Below are 25,426 nucleotides of genomic sequence, written 5' to 3' on the forward strand. Positions count from 1 at the left end.
GCTCTAGTCCATTTGGCGTCGGACGTTTTGCCACCATATATTTACGACTGTATAAAGAACACGCTTGCGATGTTTCATCGAACTGAAATTATCCGACTGAAGAGCAACCATCCAACCAAACAAAAAGCTTTCAGCTAGAAATCTTAGTAAAGAGAAGCTCTCAGAATATTGGGCTATTTGGAGAGTGCTCGTTCCGTTCCAGGAAAGCTATAATGCACTGAGTGAAGCGCCATGGTCAAATGCGATTTGCTGCTCAGATAGTTAATCGGGAAAGAGAATAAGTAAAGTTTACTCAGACAAACAGTTCGGGAAAAAATTATGACATGTTACGAAGCAAGACTGTATACACAAATCAGTCGGTTAGTGAATGATAGATATACGTGTTTTGAAGGTCTTGAAAATTAAAAGGGGCAAGTAGTGAAAATTTAGCTTGACTATTGTGAGATGTGGTAAGAACTGATATACTGGAAATGATGTAACTTAACTGAATTTGCCAACATCCGATCAGAGAGACTATAAAAAATAAAGTACTAATTAATAAGGAAGAGGAGCTCCAGCACTTATTTGCATATACTCGTGGAACAGTTCTTCTGAAAGCAACATTAAATTTCTCATTGAATTTAAGTGATTCGAAAATTTTATAAGATTTACGACGTTCTGTATGCTTTCTTTCTGTTTGTCTACATGTTTTGTTCATTCTTTTCTGTTAAGCTTTCACAATGTATTACAATTAGTCTACAAATCATAATTAAATCTCTACACTTTTATGGCGCAATCATTATACATATACATATATATATATATATATATATATATATATATATATATATATATATATATATATATATATATATATATATATATATATATATCTGTAATACTCGTATAAATGTTACGTTAAACTTCTGAGTTAGAAAGGACCGCTAAACACGCGCCGCCAAGAAAAAAAAAAATCAAAAGTTCCATCGGCCTACCAGTGTATTTGTACAGTCACTCAAAAATGTTTTGCAACATACTGCAAAGTTTTCGGACAACAGCTTATAACAGTGACATCTAGCGCTATTTGGCAACTCTGTCGTAAGTGCACGAAACAAGCACAGACACGACTTAGTCAGAGAGACAGATAGGTTAGGTGTGACATCGGGTATGTACACAATTTTATTTTTTGAAATGATAGTTGGGGTCCCATAGACTAAATATCCGACTGATGCCACTCTCTCACCCTTGGGCATTTGATATTACAGCACAAAAATCAAAATAACGGCCGGAATATGGGAATTTGAGCTAGAAAATATAGGGTGAACCTTTAAACATGTGGAACAAGCATTATACTTGCCATCATTTTACAGAATATCTAATTTATTCGAAGACCAATATTCACCTGTGTATTTTTCTGCCATTTTTCAATATAGCCACCATGTTAACAAAAGGAAGCAGCTTTATGCTACAATCGAGGCATAGATTTGTATATTTGTATTAGTGAGAATACATTGTCCAAAATAGACCTGGTTGAATGAAATTTTGTCAAAAACAATGCTAATTTTCTAATTTGTTTTTTTGCAGAGGTTTTCATAAGATCAATGAAGTAGAAAGATAAAGATGGAGACTATGGAAAAGTGCCTCTTCCCTAATTGTGAAAAAACTGATAAACTTTCAACAGGGGGTCTAGAAAGAATAAATAGCATCATATCTGCCAGTATTTCAAGACAGGACACACTGCATATAGCTCTAAGACAAAGGCTCACTGAAAATCCTGATCTCAAAGTAACATTTCATCGATCATGTGTTTCAACTTATACATCGAAGACACATATTGGGCGAGAACGAAAACGTTTGGGAATCAAGGATCCATATGTTCAACAGGCAAAGAAAAGGAGATCTCATTTTGATTCATTTGAATTCAAGAAGCACTGTCTTTTTTGTGGAAGTGAGTGTTTGCCAAAGGATCCAAAGCATCCAGATCGTTGGCGAAGAGTAATTCAATGTCAGACTAAAGAAATGAAGCAGCAACTTTTGGAAAAGTGTAAAATTAGAGGAGACTCTAAAGCTGAGGAGGTACGTGTGAGAATCCATGGAAGCATGTCTGACTTGCATGCAGCAGATGAACAGTACCACAATGACTGTTACAAGAAATTTATATCAGAGCGCAATGTTGCTGCTGCACGTTCCTCAGCAAAAGTTGAGGAGTTGAGACCGACAGGTGTAGCCTTTGATCATGTTATTCAACAACTAAATGAAGATGCTTCAAAAATATGGAACTCCATTGAAATTTATAACTTATATCGTCAGTGTTTGGAATTCTTAACATCTGTTTCAGCCATTCCCAATGTTTCCCAAACAGAAACAGGTGGACAAGATTTCAGTGATCGAAAAGAAAGAACCAGACTCATGCAGAGACTTGAAGAGCACTTTGGAGAAAGCCTTATCGTGTTGCAAGTAAAAGGATGTGCAAGTATGATTTGTTTCAGAAAATACTTACCAGAGAGCTTAAAACTGGTCAAAGCCAATGATCATGATCTAGTGAGAGAGGTGAGTCAGCAAATTATAGATGAAGCTCAGAGTAAATCGCAAAGAAATATTGAATCATACAAGTTGAATCAGTTCAACAAAGAGGCTGCTATAATGGACTGTAGTGAGACACTTCTAAATCTAGTTTCACTGTTAGTTTCAAAAGGGGAAATAACAAGAAAATCACTCTCACTTACTCAAGCAATACAAGCTCTTATTTCCAAAAAGTTCAATCAGACAACTTTAGGACTGGCACTAAAGCTACATCATTTTTCTGGATCCAGAGAGATTATTGATATACTGCATGACAGCGGCTTTACTTCAAGCTATGATGAAGTCAGAAGATTTAGAAAGTCAGCAGCCTTGCTGGCTGGCAATGATAACTTCAAATTGAGGGCCTTTTGAATGAAGGTGGACTGGTCAGCACGTGGTGTGATAACTTTGATTTGAATGTATTCACCCCAAATGGTATGCGAGAAACACATTCCATGGCAGTAGAGTTTGTTCAACATGGTAGAGGTATGTAATGCAACATTTCCTAAACTGTAAAGGTGCAACAAGTTTAAATGCTGATAAATGATAGATAAAATTGTATGTGTCTTTGAAATAAACTAATTACGACCTAAATAGATTTAATCCATTGGAATAATTACAATAATCAATTTGTTTTTGTTTCTTTTCAGATGCTACATGCGATATTCTTCCAGAAATTCCAAGAATATCCAGAGATCAAGTTCAGCACCTTCAACTGTGCAACAAGTCATCAGTCAAGCAGTACCATTTCAAAGGCAACAAAAAGCCAGTTCCCCCAAAGATAACACTGCAGTGTGGACTTTCGTATGATTTGTTGTGTAGGTCTGGCAACAGCCTCCAAGCGGCTCTAGAGAAAGACATATCTTGGCTTGTCTCTCTTTTGCAGAATTCTGATGAGGATGATCCACCACCAGAATGGGCTGGTGCAATGGTGCAGTCTTGCAGAATGGAAGGAATGCCTGATGGACCTGCCAGTCAATCAATCTTTGGACCATTGATAGATATGCCGCCTTCACATCCAGACACCGTTTTAACAACTCTTATGTTTATAGAAAAATCTCTGAAGAACAGGAAGTTTATCCATTTGTGTGCTGACATGCAGTTGTACAAAGTTATTCTTCAAATCAAGTGGTCTGATCCATGTCAATGGAAGAACCTTGTAGTTAGACCTGGAGGAATGCACACCCTTATGTCCTTCATTGGATGCATAGGCACATTGATGAATGGTAGTGGCCTTGAGGATATTTTGGAGGTAGCATTTAGAGGGTTGGAAGCATGCTAAATGGGAAGGCATGGCCTAAAGCAGTTAGAGGTTTGAGGATGGTTGTGTCTGCTCTGCTACAGCCTGTTGTGTTGTCAAAGGAAACTACACTTGAAACAATTGAAGAGCAGCTGGAACATTCCAGACTTTCACGTACAGGCCGGTTGTGGGTTGATTGCTTACTCATTCCAGTAGTCATTATTCATCTCTACCTCCGTGCAGAGCGTGAAGGAGACTGGTTGCTCCATATGTATGCCTTGAAAAGAATGGTACCATATTTTTTTGCTGCAGGGCACTGGAACTATGCAAGATATATTCTCTGGCATATCCTGGATATGAAATCATTTTTACCAGAAGAAGTTTTTGCTGCGTTTCTCAGAGGAGAGCATGTTTGTCGCCATCACAGTGGAGTGTGGAATGCGGTTTTTCTTGATCAGTTTGGAGAACAAACGTACATTCGATATGGTAAAGCTAAAGGTGGCCTTATTGGGAAATCTTTGTCTTCTGAGCAAGTTGCTGTGTGGGTCTTATCACACCATCTCTGCAATTCTTTGTCACTTGCTATGGACAAGTTGTTTGAAGAGGAAAAAGACACTGAGTATGACCGAAAGACTGGATGCCACAGAGAAGAGGCGGGAAAACGCAGAAAACTTGACAGGGATGACAGAAACAAGATAATGAATGAAATCCAGCGGCATTCGAACCCTCTTTTCACACAGCCAGAAGAACCACTGCATAATATCCTCAATGGTCGAGTTGCTGCAGCTGAGGTCAATGTTGATCAGTCACTTGCTATAGGAGAGAAATGGCAGCAGAATATATGGCCACACTTCCTGAGGTTTCTATGAACCACTAAAGAAAAGGATTGTGACAATGGAAGCAATAAAAAAGAAAGTAAAAGTAGGAGACACAAATGTTTATGACATGGAAAAACTATATGCTCGTCTGCTTGTGATTTCACAGAATAGAGACATTGAGTTGTCAGAACTTTTCAAGTATGAACTGACTCCCATGCCATTATCACTTTTTGATGAATATGGTGATCTGCGCAAAGGATCAAAACATGTGTTAATGCAAAAGCTGGCAGTCTTCACAGAAAATGAGCTCCCGCCAGTTGAAGTACAGTTGACTGATGGAAATGAGGCACTGTACCATACATTCTGGCCAAAGAACACAACATTGCTTCACTTTGCTCAAGGTCTTGTGGATAGATTTGTCAGACCATGTGAAACTTTTGTAATATTTGACTGTTATAAGGAAAATTCAGTGAAGTCTCATGAACGTCAAAGAAGGGCAAAAGGCATTGCTCCTCGTGCCTATGAACTTAGAAGTGAGACAATTTTGCCCTCAAAAGAAAATATAATGAAAAGTGATCAAAACAAAGTCTTTGATCCAGTTTTTATGCAACATGGAGCACAATCACAACTCCCTACACCTAATAGGAGAAGATAGCCCGTACACACATGAAGAAGCAGATGTCACCATAATGAGTTATCTAGTAAAGATTCATCAGGAGAAAGAGCACATACAGATCCTAGCTGATGATACAGACATTTTTGTTTTGTTGTTATTCTTTTACTGGAAGTACAGACCCTCTGCTCATGTGACTATGAAGAAGTACAATGGACAAATCATTGACATCAAAGCAACAGCCTTGAAATTAGGAAACAAATGCTTGGATTTGCTTGCAGCCCATGCTCTCTCCGGTTGTGACACTGTTTCTTATCCATTTGGCAAGGGCAAGATGACAGCCATCACCTTACTGCTGAAGTCTAATGTAACATTACATGCATTTGTAGATCCTCTTGCTACGGAACAAGAATGGGTAAGAGAAGGACTCCATTTCATGTCCTATTTGTATGGCGGTGAGGCCTCAGTCTCTGTTTCAAGTCTGAGGTTTTTGCTTTTCAGCAAGAAAAAGGAGCCACCTAAAATCAAATGTCTACCTCCAACAGATGATGCAGCTCTTCAGCACATCAGACGTGCCCGTCTCCAAGTGCTATTGTGAGAGCAGCAGATCAAATGGAACCTCCTGAGTTAGATATCACACAATATGGGTGGAAGATAGAAAACAACATACCAACACCAGTTTCTGGTGTTTCAGCCATTGCTCCTCGTGCTCTGCTGCAATGTGTTGCTTGCGGTTGCAAGTCAAAATCACCATGTTCCACCCGAGGATGTAGTTGTCGTGCAAGAAACTTTCCTGCACCACATACTGTAGGTGCTGTGCCGATGATAACTGTGCCAATGAAAACACAAAGTCAGCAATGGCCATGGATGATCATGACGATGAAGATGAAGAGGAAAGTATAAATGATGATGAAGTGTAAAACTATATGCACATGTTTTGGTGCCATTACTTTGAAACTTTAAATCTACATATAATGTTAATGTAATTATCTTATTACATGGTTTATGATGGCTATATGATATATTGTTTGATACACATGTGTTTTTTTAAGAATCAAGATAACTATAATTTATGTTACTATGTCTCAAAAAATATTTCAATGTGTAATATGCTACTTGTGTAAACTAATTATACACTACGCTGTGTGTCTGCTATAAACATAATTTTTATAGCCAAATGGCAGCCATTTTGATTTTCTTTTAGAATTAAACTCTTGATATGTCACATTTAATGATAATAGTAGTTAAATAACCTTGATGTATAATAATAAAGCATTAAAATATATAAATTGTTGTGGATTTGCAATCATAAGTTGCTGTGTACTTAAATTTAGCTGTTTTTTTGCTTACTGCAACATGGCCTCTTAAATGACCTAATAAAAAGGATTGCCCAAATATGACAGCATGGCATCACTCAGATTCTTAAAATATAGGTTATGGACTAGCATTTTATGAAAAAAAATCGTGTACATACCAATTGTCACACCTAAGCTCAAATTTTGGGTTTATCTCCTTGACTAACTGGTGCGCCTGAGAAATTATCTCCAGTTTCCCTTAAACCGGTTTTTATTTCTCTCTGTCATTATTATAAGTCCTTTATTTCCCTCTTCATTATTATTATAAACCCTTTATTTAATAATTTATTCTCTCTCTCTCTCTCTCTCTCTGCCACTAAATATCTATTGGGCGATACCTGATTTTCTCCCTATACTTTTCCATTGGGTTATTTATCCATAAAGAAGAAAGTCTCTGAATTTACTCCCATAAGGCTTGAATGGATGATTAATTATAGTTTTTTATTTGACTCTTTTACCCTAGCATCACGAGCGAATTTTTTCAAAATATTTCATTATTTTTCGTTATGCGGATTTTTCACTCACCATTCTTTTTTATATTGTTAACCGTATGATTAATAACCAAAATCGAATAAGAAAAGAACATTTCCTTGTATATATAAAACGAATAAATTATTGTTAGGTGAACGAAAACTTCTGGAACATGATGCTAAACATTTTTGAGTGGCTTAGACGATTCTGGCCTTCGCGACTTTAAATGTTAAGAAAGGATTATGGGACAGGGAACTTCATACGAAAAACCTTGTTGACAACCATAACTCTTTCTGGCATAAACACCTCTGGAGAGGTATAGTGTAGGTGTTTTTTTTCTTGTGACTGGTCATCCCCAAGAAAAATCTACTGGTAATATTGTATCCCATGGATATACCAGGATGTGGGCACTGGGCTATCAAGCTTACGAGTTGTTTGCCTATAACTGGAAAATCTCGGTTTTGTGATGGGGTTATAATTTTACCTAGCTAGTCAGTAAAGAAAATCAGATGGAATCAAGCAGAAAAAAATTACAGAAATCCTATTCCCACAATTATTTTACCTTCTGGTCTGTTCCTAGAGTAGAATGAGAAAATAAATCGTCAAAAAGTCATACTTCATTGCAAATGCCTATTGTGTAAAGGAAGTTTCTCTCCGCTTAGTCAAATAATCTTCCGGTTGTTTCATCTATGACTTCTATTATATTTCATGATAACTCACAGAAAACGCAATTGCGATTGTGGTCACTTCAGTATACATACACAATGATATGCATATATAAAACTCTCCTCTACCAAAGAAAGATAGCGATAAAACTACCACAACTTGTACTATTGTTCTTAATACAAGATACTATATTATTCAAGATATCCTGAACTAATAATGTTTCAAATACAACATTCGGAATGAATAAACCATTAGAAAAAAACAAACGAACCTGATGTAAACCTGAATATTTATAAGAATCCCACAGGCTTGATAATTGCAGTTAAATGTAGCGGGGAGTTAGAGAACCCTGCTTGCGTTATCATTTTCACTACTCCAAAAATCTTAGTAATACTGCCTGGTCTGAAATTTGCATAGGTTTCTGAATGTAAAAAATTATTGCACTTCCGAGCGAAAATATAAAAAATTCCCTCACTTCCCAACAGCCGTCTGAAATGACTTGGTACCGCATTTGGTAGAAATGAAGCAGCCGGTCACAACTTGAATAAAAATAAGAAAATCTACTGGCATTGCACACAGTGAAAAGAGTTCGATTTACTGCTCCACACCGGAGAGGATTTTGCATTGCATGTTGTAGACAGAAGATGATTTGGCTCTGCATATAGGAGAAAGGAAACGGTCTGGCAGTGCTGCATTGCGGATAATTTCCGAACAGGGACGTCTTTCCCTCGTGTTACAAAAACCGCTATCGTTTTATTTAAACGCTGCCTCACAAGGTTAGACAGAGGGGAAATGTAACAAGATTACAAATGATTTTACGTAAGTTTTTATAAATATATCCAACTGTAAAAGGAGCGGTAACCTTTTGATATTGCGAGTACTAGGCAAATAATATTTATGCTACACAGTTTTCTTTTGGAGAAGTCTTAGGCAATGCTTTTACCAGACGATAAGGTTATCCTTAATATGGAAACAAAATAGTGTTCTTTGGCAGAGAGAGAGAGAGAGAGAGAGAGAGAGAGAGAGAGAGAGAGAGAGAGAGAGAGAGAGAGAGAGAGAGAGAGAGATTATACAAACGACTGATAGACAAGGCCGTGAAATAATATTTAGAAGCCAGAAGAATTCGTAACATTTAAAAATAAATATATGGCATTAAAAAAAATGATTTTCATAAACTACGGATATACGAACTACTTTCAAAGGTCAACTGGAGATGGTAAGACTGGCCTTTAAGTAAAATATGTGTATCACTGACCGTGCTTTAAATTCGTTTTTTTCTCATTCTATTAAATATATAAAAGAGTTTATGTATAACGTATGCTAACCATATGTAGCTACTGCTTAGATAAATCTTTTAAATTACAACCCAATGTCAAACTTTGAGGGCAAAATAGTACCATATTTTCCCCCATATCTACATATTAATAAAAATCCTGTCCTACACATATTTTCAAGGAATATTTTTAAGTGTAAAACATTCCCTGGAAAAGATGGCTTTTAATGGCGGGTTTAACGATACGATGATAAGGTTATTTATAACATAGTAAATCAATATTGCAATGCTATTTTCGTAAATTCTTGCTTCTTTGGCTCTACAAGTCCCTATACAAGAAAATCTATATTCATAGCCTCATAGAGCTATTTGAAAATGTATATTACCACAACAGACATTTTATATATATATATATATATATATATATATATATATATATATATATATATATATATATATATATATATATATATATATATATATATATATATATATATATATATATATATATATATATATATAAGAGTATATAAAATCGTTTATATGGATTTATCCAAGTGGAATATGGAAAATAGTTTAGTGAATTAAATGACTGAATATTACAATATGCTTTGTATTACAAAAAATTAAAGAATTTGTGATGAACTGAAAAAATTCTGAAGACGAAGCCTGGACATAGGGCGATCTGATATTCTGTTGTAGTCATTTTTGGTGACAGACCTCTTGTACTTAAGAGCATTGAGACTCACATAGTTACTAAATCTGAATGAAATCTCAGGGCGTTACCAAATTATGAGTGTTACAAACATCGCCCTTGTGATATGACCAAAACATATGAGGGCATACGAGACATAATGTTGCCACCTATCATTATTATTTAAAATACTGAGATAATCTGTTACTATTTTATTCTTAATCATGCTTCACTGACTTCTGTACCATCTTTAATATAAACTATATTATGATTTTTGTGACAGTTGTGAAAAACCACCATTGATTTTCAGTGTGGTTCGATTCTGTGTGAAATATAGTGAGATTGGGTACCATATTTTCCTATTAAAAACCTAAAAAATGTAAGGATTGGTCTCATTCAAGCACTTCCCCTTAAAACCCTGTTGCATATATGGGCATATTTGGTGAATAAGAATACATAGTTAATTTAGTGTATTTATTATGGTGAAATACTATTCAAAGAGCTTCATATTGCTATGGATATAGATTTCCTTGTATAAGGGTTGTACAGCCAGGGGAGAAAAGGCTATATTTTCTGTTGTTTGTATACAAGTTTCAGTACGGGAATCAGAACTTTGGAATGGTCAAGGAGAAGTAGTTTTACCCGGTTCCACTGTTTTACAAGTTTTTTTTTATTTGACCTTTTTCAGTCAGTATGCTTATCCATATTTTTTTTTCTTGCTTGGAATAAGCAGAAACACTAGGTTGTACTGTACGTCCGAACTGCCTTTCCTATTCCCGGTTTCCTTTTCGTTTTGTATTTAATTTTGCAAAACGTCGCCATCTTTATACAATCCATTTTACCATCAGCGGCTTTTAGATTCAACACGGTCAACAACATTAGTTATAACTTTCGTGAAAAACCCGCAAATTGGAGAACAAATATATTCAAAAGCACATGCAGTTTCGGACCGTCATGCTCCCGCTTCAGCGTGGAAAATCAGAATGATATATTTCTAGCAATACCGCCTGCGTCCTATTGACCTATACATTCCTGAATTGGTGGGATTACAATGCACATGGGTTTGCCAGAAAGAAAAATGAAACATCGATCCTTCAGAAAGATTGGTGTCAAGAATTCGAAGGAATTGCCGAAATGTCTTGAAAGGGTGAGTTATGTAAATAAGGCATTATGCTGCTCATAAATCTTACCTCTTTAAGTCTATTGAAGGGAACGTTTTCTCAACCTTCTCAGTTAGTCAGAAAGTAGTTTTTATTTTATATAATAATTATTATTATTTTATTCTAAAAGAAGGTTATACAATTTTATTAAGATTTATTTATACGTGAGAAAACGTTTCTTTTGGCATCATTACATCTTAATTTTGTGCTTCATCTCCGAATGCTATTAAATGACACTGACTGCTTAGTCATGCTCAAATTGAAGCTATTAAAGATGGAAATTAATAAAGCAATACTTTCATTTTCTTCCGAAAAAAATTAGTAGAGAAAAGGAGTTTTTACGCCATTATCATTACTATTCTGTAAACCATTATGTAACCATGATAAAATGCTGTAAATGAGACAAAAGCATTGCGCATGACAGGTATTCCCGATTACTACTTCTTTATAATCCACCTTATGCGAATGGTGAATTTGGAACAAAAAAAAGCAGTTTGACAGAAAAGAAAAGCCGTGGCTGATGTAAATTTCGCATGAAGTACAAGAAAAACATAAATGCACGTTAGTATTATCTTTCATCTAATTACATATCACTTGCAAATGTTAATAATACACAGAGTCCAAAAGTTATTCCCCAGACTAATACTTTCACTTTCAGTGCCTGTACTCATTCAAAACGAAATTAGAAAATATAAAAATTATGCAAAACAGAAATCTTAACCGTGACCTTCAGCATAAATCATTCTTAGTGATACCTTGAAATGTAGTCCAAGTCAAATAAATCACTCTAATATACAAAAATATGTTTGTTTTCGGTAATCTTAGTGCCATGGAGAGACCTGTTACCTTGACACATTGACGATAGGGTGCTTTGTCAACTCAGGAATAAGCTGCTTGATTTTGTAATAAACGTTAAAGGGCTAATCCCAGACAGTTTTCAACAGTGACTACCGAAAGTGAGAAGATATGCTATCTTTCTGATGATTTCAACAAATGGTGGCTTGTTTTGTTGATGAAACCGACTGTTTTTCATGATAATCCGTTGTATATTTTACGATTTCTCGATGGCATACTCTACAGCATTCTTATGCAGCGTTCTCGACAATACTATATACCACACTGCGTGGCTTGGCTGAATGTTTTTGTGTTATGCTTGAAACCCCAATTATATTCATCGGTAGCGCGCTAATAACAATTAAATCAGTACAGATCATAATCCTCAAAAAATTACTATTTCATTACCTCTTTAGCAAAAAGCAATTTCACTCAATATCTTATATCTATATATATATATATATATATATATATATATATATATATATATATGGGCATCGTGCCTACCCCATACAAAAATGGGAAAAAGCACGCTAAAAGACGAAGAAGATATATATATATATATATATATATATATATATATATATATATATATATATATTTTATATATATATATATATATATATTTATATATATATGTATATATATATATATATATATATATATATATATATATATATATATATATATAAATATATATATATATATATATATATATATATATATATAAATATATATATAAATATATATATAAATATATATATATATATATATATATATATATATATATATATATATATATATATATATATATATATAAATATATATATATATATATATTTATATATACATATATATATATATATATATATATATATATATATACATGTATATATATATATATATATATATATATATATATATATATATATATATATATATATATATATATGTGGGTGCGTGTGTGTGCACACAAGCACAAAAGTACTTATTCCTCTTAGAATAACTATGAAATTATCAATAAAAGGGTCACTGATAGCATTGAAGATATTCCTGATTTGAGAACAACAGTTTGAATGCTAGTACTTGCAGTCATCGTAGTCGGATATAAGTATAAGATGTAGATCATATTTACTGTTTTTTTTTTTATTAACAACGACATTAAGACATTATTTAATGAACAAATGTAGACAAAAAAGTTAGGTGATGAAGAAGAAAAAACTTTAGTAGACAATGGTACCCGAAACGCATGACCGTGGCGGTAATTCTGTAATGAGTATCGTTACTCGTAGAAACTTCATCCTATGCGATATATGACGGACAAAATAAAATCTAATGCACAACATTTAGAAGAAAAAAAAAGAAGAGTAATTGTAGTAATATAACCCATGCAGATATCTGACCAATTTCCTGGAATGACCCTGTAACCATTTGTTAATTTGAAATCCTTAAGGAAAGCTAATATCATCTATCCTCTCACAAGAGACTTTCATAATTAATGAAGTCATGACGGTCATTCAAATGATAGCTCAGAGGTACAATAATACAGAGTATAGGAATACCAGAGTTCCCTTAAGCCTTAAAGGAAAATTTTACTGAAAATATCCCAATAAGAGTATTTTCAATGCATATTTAATTTTTTTTTATAAAACTTAATAAAATATGTCTTGTACTATGTCCAGTCCGTAGAATTATTGCCCTTTACATTTTATTCCTCTAAAATTAAAACATCTCTAAGAGATATTTTCGTTTAAAAAACACTCTAAAAAGAATATCATATCTTATAAACATGTTTTTCTGGCGAAGACAACCGTTTAGCGCGATGTCATTCAATGTGTTATGATAAAAGTTGTGTCGGAGTGCATGAAATTTATTTAGGAAAAGACTAGAGGAATTGTTCTCGCAGTTCGGTAAGGGAGCACATAAAAATGTCATATTAGTAATACATATAAAAGAAAAGTGAAGGAATAGAATTAAATAACCAGAATCATGAAGGACAAATTAAAGAACTTGGGTTTGAATAATACGAGGAAACTCTTGCCTTATGAATCTCAAGTTCTAGACCGAATTTCTGGGAATGAGGATGACTTACCTGGCAGCCTGTCTGTCTGTTCCTCCTTCTCTCTTCTCTCTTTCTTTGACACACACATACATACACACACACACACAAATATATATATATATATATATATATATATATATATATATATATATATATATATATATATATATATATATATATATATATATATACATGATCATGAAGCTACAAATATCGCTTAATATCAAATCCACGCTACCTCAGGAATATCCCCGATGGGAAATTATCACCGAAGGGGAATTTATAAGTGATAAATGGACGGGCATCGAGGGATCGAGACTCGGCAGTGCCCGTCCATTTATCACTTATAAATTCCCCTTCGGTGATAATTTCCCATCGGGGATATTCCCGAGGTAGCGTGGATTTGATATTAAGCGATATTTGTAGCTTCATGATCATATATAAATCACGGTGTGATAAAAAAATGTCATAAAAAGAGCTGCGTGTTCCAAACGTACCAATGAGCTATCATGGTCGAGGTGGGTTAATACCGAAGCTAAGTACAATTTCCCCGCTCTCGACGGGTAAATAAAGTACACCAGACTCGGCGTTAACTTATACCTCTCTTGATAGCTCAGTGGTTAGCGTCGACTGGATTCGCTGGATGCGCGTCTGTGTCGTGGGATCGAGACTCGGCAGTGCCCGTCCATTTATCACTTATAAATTCCCCTTCGGTGATAATTTCCCATCGGGGATATTCCCGAGGTAGCGTGGATTTGATATTAAGCGATATTTGTAGCTTCATGATCATATATAAATCACGGTGTGATAAAAAAAATGTCATATATATATATATATAATATATATATATATATATATATATATATATATATATATATATATATATATATATATATATATATATAAAGACCTGCATTTTTGGCCACACCACCAACCCTCAAGACCTTGTTATTTTTAAAACACACATTGATAATAAAGACTTCTGCATTTTAGGCCATCCCACCAACCCTCAGGACCTTGTTGTTCTGGAATTTTATTTACACAACTTGTTCCATCGTTACACACGCATAAGTCCTCCTCCCCTCTATATTTATCCTGACTTGTGTTGTTTCTATTTATGTTTACGTTTAGTTTAACGCCGTCACTCCTCTTGGTCGGTCCTTAATCTTTTGTTCTGTAACCCCTTTCACGGCTATTTTCAATTTTAGTGTACTGTATATTCTGCTGCCTTTCATTTTAATGTAATGATTTTTAAAAATTTTGTTCTTTAATTTTAATGTTTGTGTATATTTCTGAAATTTTGGTAAGAATGATTTTCAGCTTTTCAATTTTTAACTTTTAGTTTTAGTTTTTACGATTTTACAAAGAATTTTATATTTCATTTTAACAGCCCTGATGATGCAATTTATTTGATAATTACGAAACGTTGGAATAAAGTCAGCTTGTATATCTGTGTGTCCTCTGCCCTTCATTGATGATTGTATATATATATATATATATATATATATATATATATATATATATATATATATATATATATATATATATATATATATATGTATATATATATATATATATATATATATATATATATATATATATATATATATATATATGTATACACACACACATATATATATATATATATATATATATATATATATATATATATATATATATATATATATAATATATATATATCTATTTGTGTGAGTATGAAGCACGCAGCAGAAAAAGCCAAATATAGGTAACTTTATAACCACTCATACAAAGGTATAAAAACACCATTCAAGCGTAATGTGTTAGGCAGGAAAACGCTTGCAATGAAAAACACTGACTTGCATATTTTCAAGGAAATACCGCCACCATTTTTCCAAAACTTGATGTTCCCGAAGTTACCTTGATGTATTTTATTGTTAAGGCCTTCCTGTCAAGTGGAAAAACATTGTGCGCTCGCTTCGTTTATCTATGATAATGCTTTAAAAATGGCGCCGTTTATCACGCTGATGTAGGTAAACTGAGCTTTTATCTCCATCATTCATTGCTACCTACTTGTTCTGTTTTTGAATATTGCGAGAACCACCGGCTTCCGGTTAAATATGACTCCAGAAATTTTACAAGAGAGATTGTATAATTTGGCGTCCTTATTTTTTTTACTGTTTCACTTTATATTCCTCCATAAAATAATGTCTTATTATTTGAGCAGTCATACATTTCATATTTACACCAAATTCTGATACCTTATAGTTTTTCTTTAATTTTGTTTCCATTTTTTTTTTATTTTATCATCGCCCAGATTATAAATATCTTATTCTAGGTCTCCTGCTATTTTCTTGCGTTGAAAATTCTGAATATTCTACTGACAATTTTTAACCAAAAATAATCGCTAATATAAACATTCAAGAGTTAGTTTTTCGTTAGATGAACGCGTCAAGCACATGAATTCCAGTAACTTAAAGAAAAACTGCCATTAATGTAACTGAATTGTTTAATGTTCAAAACCAGTCTCCGAAAAAATAAAAAAAAAATGAAAGTAAAATCATTTACAGTCATTTTACGAAAATGGTTTGTTTTGCAGGAGTAATTGAATTTCTTTTAATCTAGTAATTGGAATTTTTCTCTTTTTTGATGGAGTGAATATATAAATAAAGTAAATACTATAAACTAAAAGTATAATTCTGATTTCTTAAAAAAAAAAGGTTGTCAAGTGTGTTATATAAAACAAACTTGATAATCTTTCTATAAGAAATCAGGTTTATATTTTTAGTTTATTATCTTTATTCCTATATTTACACCATCAAAAATGCAAAAAATGCCAGTTACTGGATTAACAGAAAATTATAATTAATTACTCCCGGTTAAAGCAAACCATTTTGGTGAAATGATATAAGAAAGAGAGTGAATGAGGAATTAGCATCATGCTCAATATACCTGTGTGAAAAATCAATAGCGATAATCAAAACTGATCATGAATGTCCCTTCCCAATCTTCTGCATTCAACCAACTTCGATCTTTGGGTCACCTATTTTATGAATTTTCTTTTCTCATCCTAATATGTAAAATTCAGGCAACCCCGTACAGCAATGGAGGTTTTTCTTTTCGTTTGTGAACTAATTTCCTTGGCATTATTTCTTAGAAATGCATAATTGTATTTAAAAAAAAACTGATAAATAATATAAAAAGACATGTGGTTAAGCATTTTGAGAACGACATTACGAAAATAAATCTTCAGGAAAGAAATTATGCAGCAAAAAAGGAGTACGGAGACAATAAGTTTTAATAAAAGTGAATTAAAAGTCAACGTTCCTTTCGAGCCTACGGTGTTAACAGAAAGGTGGAGCCAAAAGTCCTCGCTAGTCGACTAGAAAAATCTACAAAGACTTCAAGTTGCTTTAAATTAAACGAAGTGATGAAGCAATGTGATGAAGCCATGGGGTATTTCTTTGATGTTTAGACTAGCTTAGGATAGCAAAGGTTCATAAAATAATCTTACCTACGCATTAAATTCTCGGCTAAACGTTAACGCATAAACTAAACATCATAATGAAAATGAGGTCTCAGAAGGGTACACAAATCATGCTCTTGTCATCCATTGGCTTAACTGTGGTCACCATAGTAATCCATGCTAATGACTTTACCCAAATACATATCCCGTAAACAGTGTTAATTACATGTACAAAATGGCAGAATTTAAATATTAGCCCTGGTCTATTTCCATCAACCCTCTATTATCCTCTTTTCTGAAATCCGATTTACCTGATGTCATGATAAAATTGCCTTCACAGGATACCCATGTTCAGTGTAAATATGATGTACCTGTTCTTTTTATTTCACTGTGAGTCTGACGATGTCAAAAGGACGAAAGTGCTGACTTCAGTCAAGTTTTTAATTTTTTTCTTCGTTGCTATATACATATTTTATGGTCATTCCGTGCTAATGGTCATCCCGTTCTAACTCTCGAGATATTTACCCATAAATACATTCATACACACATAACACATAAAACACCAATTAATTCCCTCTTTATTTCGGTATTCTTTGACAACGTTTATTATTCATTGTCATGTGAACTTTTACCTATTCCCACTCCATCCTTAGCATACATAACCACAGAGAATGGTGCATCCTGTGCAAGATTTACATGCGACACACAAAGTAAAGCTTAAGGAAACCGTTCCGGGCGTTGCATTTTATTCGCAAGAAATTCCCCTGCATTACAAGTAAGGCCGCGTCTTCCATCTGCAATGGAAATGCACTATTTGCCTTTGTTGCCTCCTCCCCTTCCCCCTAAAACCCTTCTCCTCCCCCTCCTCCTCTTCCTCCTCAAATTGCAAGGGAGTGCGTTAAACTTGAGATCGTTTTGTTTCTCGTGGCTTCTTTACGGTCTTCTCACCTCGCACTTTATTAAAAAGTTAAAGTTTTAATTAAAGACGGTCTTCATGGCGCAAGAGTTTTATTAACTTATTAGAATATCTGCTGCGGACGTTTTCTTGGCAATTTCTGTTTTCGAGAGTGTAGGACTCTTCATGCAATCATCCGGTTTTTTTTTTAGAGCATAATCGTTGTTAAATGCTTTAATATTTTATATCTTATTCTAAGAAACCGAAACGACGTATTTAGATAAATATGTCATCACGGGCAATCGAACGCAAATATAGAGCAATTATGTGGGTAAACATTTTTTTTTAATTTATCCCTCAGAAAGAGAGCAACGCCGAATGAGAAATTATACAAGGGAGAATATTTGGTCATCCTCTCTTGGATAGAAATGATTCTAAATAATACTTCTTGACAGACAAATATTTTTCTGAGCAACAGAATAAATATTAACTCAAATTCTAACAGTTCACAGGGACAATATTGCTAACTAATCTCATTAAGCACTCTTCCATAATAGAATATTTTTAACAGTTCCAATATTCAGGTGAAGTTGGAAGGATTCTTTTAAAGATGAACATGCACTGACTGAAACTAAAGAGGGACAACACTGTCTACAACGTGTATTGCAATATATTATGGATAATGTATGTATACACACACACACATATATATATATATATATATATATATATATATATATATATATATATATATATATATATATATATATGTGTGCATACACACACAGTCACACACACACACATATATATATATATACATACATATATATATATATATATATATATATATATATATATATATATATATATATATCAGAAGTTCTTGCTTAGCTTCCCCTCTCCATTTTTATTACTTCTATATACCTGAAAATGATCTCTTCTCTTATGCAACTGCAAATCAAGTAATAACTTTTCTTCTGCCACTTAGCCTCTCATACCACAATATCCCGTTACCGTTGTCTTTTCCTACAATCGTATTCCCACAAAGAAATCTTTTTAACTTTTATGGCCCACTGATGTTACCGGTATCTTTCTTTTCATTATTTTGCTCCCGTGTTTTTCACCCTAGCCAATCTTTCATCCATTTAGTTCTTACTGTCAAGCTAACTTACTTTAATTACAGTCGCAGCAATGTCTAACTCGAACTTCAATGTCTCAACTTCCACTTCACACAAATATTGGTCAGAAGAGTTTCTGAGAGTATTTTTCTTTCGAAATTATGAATTTCCAGGAGTTAAGTCCATTTTCAAACACATTCCCACAAGGTTCTTTCTCAGTCGCCTACCCTTGGCTTTACGCCATCTAACTCAACTGCCGTTTTGTATTCTTAAAACTTGGTCAGGCACGGATCCAAACTTCCAAAACTACTCTCTTTTACTCCTATTCTCTCCCGTTTCCACTAAATATACTCTCGTAATCATAAATTGTCATGTGCCCAAAATAAAATTCATGTATATTATTCTCGACCTAACACAGTTCTATTTTTTCACTTGTTTCCAAAGACATCCATGCACACTAAAAGAGCCATCTTTTCACAGCTACTCTTCCAGTTACCCTATTCACAATTACTGTTCTTCCCTTTAACGATTTGTCTCATTTTGAGTTAAAATATTCAGCTTACCATGCAAAAAAAAAAAAAAAAAAAAACATACGTTTTTCTTCTGCTCCATGCTCATATAAAATCTTATTGGCGTCAGGATAAAAGGATCGTCTCCCATGTAGAGGATTATCCCCCCACCAAAAGGCACTCAGACCTCTGCTAGATTCTTCTGTGCCTTGCAAAACAATTGCCACTTCCCAGAGTATCAATGCCTTCTGCCTACTGCCTTCTAGATAGAGGTTGTCAGTAGACTGAAATATTGTGTGGTGTACACTGGTCCCCAGAAGGATTAACCATCTTTTAACAGACAAGGCCCCCCAACTCTGACTGCTTTTAAGTTTTCAAATAAAAAAAATATATATATATATACACACAAACATAACTTGTATATACTTGTTTCTATGCACAGTGAATAGTCAATTATTTATACACTTTTATTTGAGATATAATTTACACAATCGCAACTGGAAAAATCTGTTACAAAACTCCATGTTTCTTTCGCTGTTCGAAAATTAATATGAACAAAGCAACGGAATTTTGGAAGGTAATGGTATCTAAGCACCATAAATTCCACTTTTCCTTTCTTCGCACATCTGAATATTAAGAAAAATAGTTTTCCATCCCTTTCCTAATTATGCAGTAGCTCCAACATCGGCTTTAGCTTTGGAACTTTTCCCGAAACGCTGCATAAATTTACGAATTACGCTTCCAGAAATGAGTCACAGAAGAAAACTGCGTTACTCATTTTTCATGCCTTCATGGATGTGCCGGCCAGTATATATTCATTTTCACACGTTCCCAGCAGCTCAAACTTTTCAGAGGAAATTTCTCAAAGGCGGCTTCACGTATTTCTCCGCTCTGAGCTTACGAGTACGATCATATAAAGCGAAAGTGTTTATAATGTATTCCCTAACTATTAAAAGATTTAAGCTTTCAATTTTCGTACGCATCAGAATTTCGGCGAACAAGTTTAATGCATATTTTTATCGTTACTACACTAAGTTTGCCAGAAGGTTCTTTCTTAAATATATAATTGGTTTTAGTGGATGGTGGAGATATTTGTATAACGGATAATAGCAAATCATTTCGAGATTTTCGTTTTCCAATGAAAGTTGCTTATGAGTATGTAAAAAGAATTACATGTTTATCGTATACATCACTTCTATGTTAAATTTTCATTAACTGTTATTATTCAGAAGATGGCGCCTGTTCATATCGAACAAGCCCACAGGAGCCGTTGACTTGAAATTCAAGCTTCCAAAGAATATGGTGTTCATTAGGAAGAAGTAAGAGGAGGAAAAGGGAAATACAATGAGAAGAGATTCACCTTATTGAAAAAGAAAAAATAAATTAATAGATTAATAAATATATAAAAATGTATTAGAGTGCAAGGAGAATAGTATTCGGATAGTAATGCCTTGCATCTTCGCTCGAACTTCTGAAATTCCAATTCCACAACATCCTCCGGGAGGCTGTTCCACAGCCCAACGGTGTGAGGAATTACTTTAACCTCTGGAACTGAGAAGTTCGACAGCGAGACACATTTACTGCATACTGGTCCTGCTGTTCAGCAAATCTCAGGTAAAGGGGATCACGGATCAATTATGAATGCGAAAGATCTCTGTTGAAATACAGCTTATGAAAAAATGACAAACCAGAGACCATCCGTAGATGGTCCAGTCATAACTGCTACTATTAGGAAACAGAAACCTCAACGAACTATTCTATCTAAGAGAGATTCACTGTTATAAATATATGAGGCCTTACGAACAACACCTAACTTTCGTGCGGCATTTGCTGAAACTTTCATTAGATGTTCCTCAAAAGTTACATGTGTGTCACAAGTTACAGCTAGAATAGTTAAAGCTTCAAACTCATTCAGCAGAGTCCTACCCGCCAGGAGGGGAGGATGGGGTGGAAAATCTGAAAGAGATCTGCTAATCAATAATGTTTTTGTTTTACTGGAGTTCAGCCTCATACCCCACTGATACACCATTCCCTGACCCGGCCCATATCCCGATTGAGGCTGAGGCCAGCTTCATTTCTCATAAGCGGAGACTTTACTGCATCGTCGGCATACTGAACAATCTTGTTTTCCAGGCCAACAACCATATCACTTGTATACACCTAAAAATAATAGTGGACCAAGAACACTACCCTGCGGAACTCCAGACAAACAAGTCTTGGTTCACTCAAGATCCCGTCCACAGCAACTCGCTGCTGCCTACCTGTAAGGAAATCTTGAAGCAATCCTAAAACATATTCACTCACTCCAAGATTCTCAAGTTTATAAATGAAACTGAGAAAAATTATGAGAAAAAATTATGATAAGACATGGGACCACTCGCCATGATAATAAACATATAAAAAATTAATAAGGACAAGAATAGAGAATGGGCATATTTTAAAGATAATGAGATGGATCTTAATATAATCAGGGTCATGATCGCTGGCAATTACGCCTTGTCAAGAATCTTCGACAACTTTCATCCATAGCAATGTCAGCAAGACTGTTTCACCATGTGATACTTAACATCAAAAGACAAGAAACAGTGAGGCTGATGCTTCGCAAAACAAATAACCACCACGTTTCCGCGGGGATTATGCAAAAGTCAAGTAGATAGTTTGATCGTTCAGTGTTCAAATCATTCGCATGGCAGTTATGTGACTCCTTGTAACCATAATTTTGCATTGTTTCAAACTGTATTGGTCTATGTAAATCTTCTATCTATTTATTCAATAACTTTTATTTCATCATCTGCTTATTCCGAAATGCATACACCTCACGCCCTTAAAAAGCATAGTATCACTGCAAGAGTAAAGCACAAGTGGACCTACGCTGTAACCCTTAATGTGAGATAAAAATGAGCTGAAGGTTGAATGAACTCTCTGTTCATTCAACTGCACGACAACGGCAATAAATTAACTGTTTGTCGTGCGCTTTACGCGGAGAGGAAAATTTGATAACCTTATCATTATGTGATTATAATCTCGTAAACGTGGCAGTGTAAAAGGGGAAGAATATCGTATTTCGGATTTTCGTGACATTCAATAAGAGGGGAACGTAATTTCATAGACGGATGCAGGAAACCATAGCTAAGAGAAAATACGACCAGAACAGGAGGTTAATCCAATATTTAAGTTTATCATCTTTTTAGAACTATTACTTTGTACAACACAGTGTCATAAGTATAGAAAAAGAGATCCACAAAAGGAGATTAAAGAGAGGGAGTGAGATGGAGAGGAAATGTTAGGTAGCCTGAAGCAAATATATTAATTTCGCAACCTTCAGCGTAAGGAAGTCATAAATTATAGGTTTTTTTAGCATTCGCCCTTGAAAGAAAATATGCTGCAAGTAGCAAAGAATGGCCTGCATTTCAATGCACTTGCCATCCTATAATCATAAAATTATTTCCAGGTGATCGTTAACGACCTTGATTGTTTTGGAACTGACTTATAAGAATATCACGCATTTATTCAATAGCAATTTTATATCTAATCTGCTTTGGTGCCAAAAATGAGGTCCATGATTGCATGAAACAAATCAATTTGTCAATTTATGATGGAACACGTAGTTACTCAGCCATGGAATTAATTGAATTTAAATAACAAGTGAACAGATAATCTCCCATCTACTGGCCAGTAGTAATAAAAGAAAATATTTGTATCATTACAAAATATCATGAACCGCAATGTAACATTAATGTTCTACGTCAATGGTAATTATGATGGATTCTGATTGCTAATCAATTCTCTTGCCAATGATTTTCCAGTTTAACCGATATAGTCTTTCACATAATAAGTGCCATTTGTATTGTTAGTGGAGGTTCTTTGTAAGTGCTTTCTATCGTATTTTTGTTCTATAGTCTCACATCAACACCGACATTTTAAGTAAATGAGGAATAACTTCAAGGCTGATGGCGCATAGTAGGACATGTTTATTTTTAGTGCATCATAATTTCCTTTCTTGTTTTTGTTGTTTTCAATGCATCGTCTACCACAGCTTTGGTATATTGCAAATTCCTGCGTGGCTTCCTAACTGCAACAATTTCATTATTCATAATTAGGTGCTACATAAGCGCAATTCTGATAAAAACATAGGTGTGATTACTAATTTTATTTACTTTAATACTGAGACCAGTACGAACTCTCACTTAAATGGGACTTTCCTCAGAGAGGAAGAGGGAAGAAGAGAAAGTCTGGCAAATAAGAACAAAAGGGAAACGAGTACAGCAAGTGAAAAATACGCCGAAGTTTTCTCGGCGCAATCGAGTTTTCTGTACTTCGTATAATCAAGACCACCGAAAATAGTTCTATCTTTCGGTGGCCTCGGTATAATGCTGTATGAGCCGCGGGCCATGACACTTTAACCGTGGCCCATTGGTGGCCTGGCCTATATCGTTGCCAGAGGCACGATTATGGCTAACTTTTACCTTAAATAAAATAAAAACAACTGGGGCTAAAGGGCTGCAATTTGGTATGTTTGATGATTGGAGGGTGGATGATCAACATACCAATTTGCAGCCCTCTTGCCTCTGTAGTTTTTGAGATCTGAGGGCGGACAGAAAACGTGCGGAGGGACAGACAAATCCGGCACAATAGTTTTCTTTTACAGAAAACTAAAACTGTAAATTGCGCAAAAGGAAACGGTATGCCAACAACAAGTACTGGCAATACAATAAGATTCCACTTTCTTTGAAGGAAGCATGACGCAACACACAGGAATGAAAACGGCAAATAAATAACAAAGAGAATGAGAGAATGTAGTACTTCTCAGAAGAAAGCACTCAGAGGGGAGGAGGTGGCAAAGAAACAACTAACACCTGAGAAAATTCATTACATCACCCACAAAGTACCACCTCTATTTCTAAGAAACAAAACCGGGAAGGTAATAGCATTGTTTATCTCAAGAGAAAAAGATATTCGGGCAAAACCATATTTCCTTCATAACTGGAAAATACAGAGCCATGAAAGGTCACAAAACCAATAGCATCCAGAAAAAAAAAAAAGATTTAACGTAGAGAACATCAAAACAGAAACGTCGGTATTATATACCTCTTTCCAAACTAGGTTTGCTTCAGTCAAAATGCGCTTTTCATGATTAATTCAAAAAATGTTTATCTAGAATGTATTAGGCAGTTTTTTACCTTAACTCTTGGAATACATTCATGTCGTTTATTCTCCTAATATTTACTAAGCAAGTGTGTATTACTTTTTAACTTAAATATGTTGGTTTTTCAAAAACTAAACTGGTACTAGAAGTAGTAAATACTTTCTACTACCTCTTATGCTAGTAACAGCAGGAAGGAAACGTATTAAGTCAATATGTCAGGTTTCTTTAATTTATCATCATCATCATTTGAGGTAGATATAATCCAGAACCTGCGTCTCTTTGAATAAGGAATGAATGTTTATTTCGACTAGGTGGGTGCTCGAAATGCTAAAGAAGAGGGCTTTTGTTGACTGGAGGAACCTGCTGGCAGAAATGTTCAAAGCTTACGAGATGTATCTCTGTATTCAAGTATGACCTGATATTTCTAGGAAAGCCTCTTACAAACATAACGTGAATTATATATCGCCATAGCGTATGTTTGGGGAAACATTCTGCTTCAAGTGAAGAGGTCTACTGCTCATTTAGAAGAAAGTTCAAGTACTTTATTCATTATGAATTATACAAATTAACCGTGGCCTTTCTTTTC

The 25,426-nt window shown here is 34.4% G+C and overlaps 1 protein-coding gene across 2 annotated transcripts; it reads left to right on the forward strand.

Annotated features, from left to right (window-relative positions):
* Positions 1–1,464: 1,464 nt before the first annotated feature.
* Positions 1,465–4,696, forward strand: LOC136843211 (uncharacterized). 2 transcript variants are annotated; one of them, XR_010854478.1, is made up of 2 exons: positions 1,465–3,027; positions 3,192–3,322. XR_010854478.1 is itself a non-coding variant. In XM_067111296.1 (2 exons), exons 1-2 carry the CDS (start codon positions 2,979–2,981, stop codon positions 3,821–3,823), a joined length of 681 nt encoding a protein of 226 aa, XP_066967397.1. In that variant the 5' UTR covers positions 1,562–2,978; the 3' UTR covers positions 3,824–4,696. The 2 variants fall into 2 exon arrangements, 1 of the variants encoding a protein (XP_066967397.1); XM_067111296.1 differs by having other exon boundaries at positions 1,562–3,027; positions 3,192–4,696.
* Positions 4,697–25,426: the final 20,730 nt, after the last annotated feature.

Source organism: Macrobrachium rosenbergii, chromosome 11 (assembly GCF_040412425.1).
Source record: "Macrobrachium rosenbergii isolate ZJJX-2024 chromosome 11, ASM4041242v1, whole genome shotgun sequence".
Taxonomy (NCBI): Eukaryota; Metazoa; Arthropoda; class Malacostraca; order Decapoda; family Palaemonidae; genus Macrobrachium; species Macrobrachium rosenbergii.

Excerpts from the sequence above, each read along its gene's own strand:
- LOC136843211 (XM_067111296.1), top strand. The coding sequence starts at position 2,979 with ATGCGAGAAACACATTCCATGGCAGTAGAGTTTGTTCAACATGGTAGA. Across the intron at positions 3,028-3,191 it reads GTTTGTTCAACATGGTAGAG|ATGCTACATGCGATATTCTT; the intron begins GTATGTAATGCA and ends GTTTCTTTTCAG.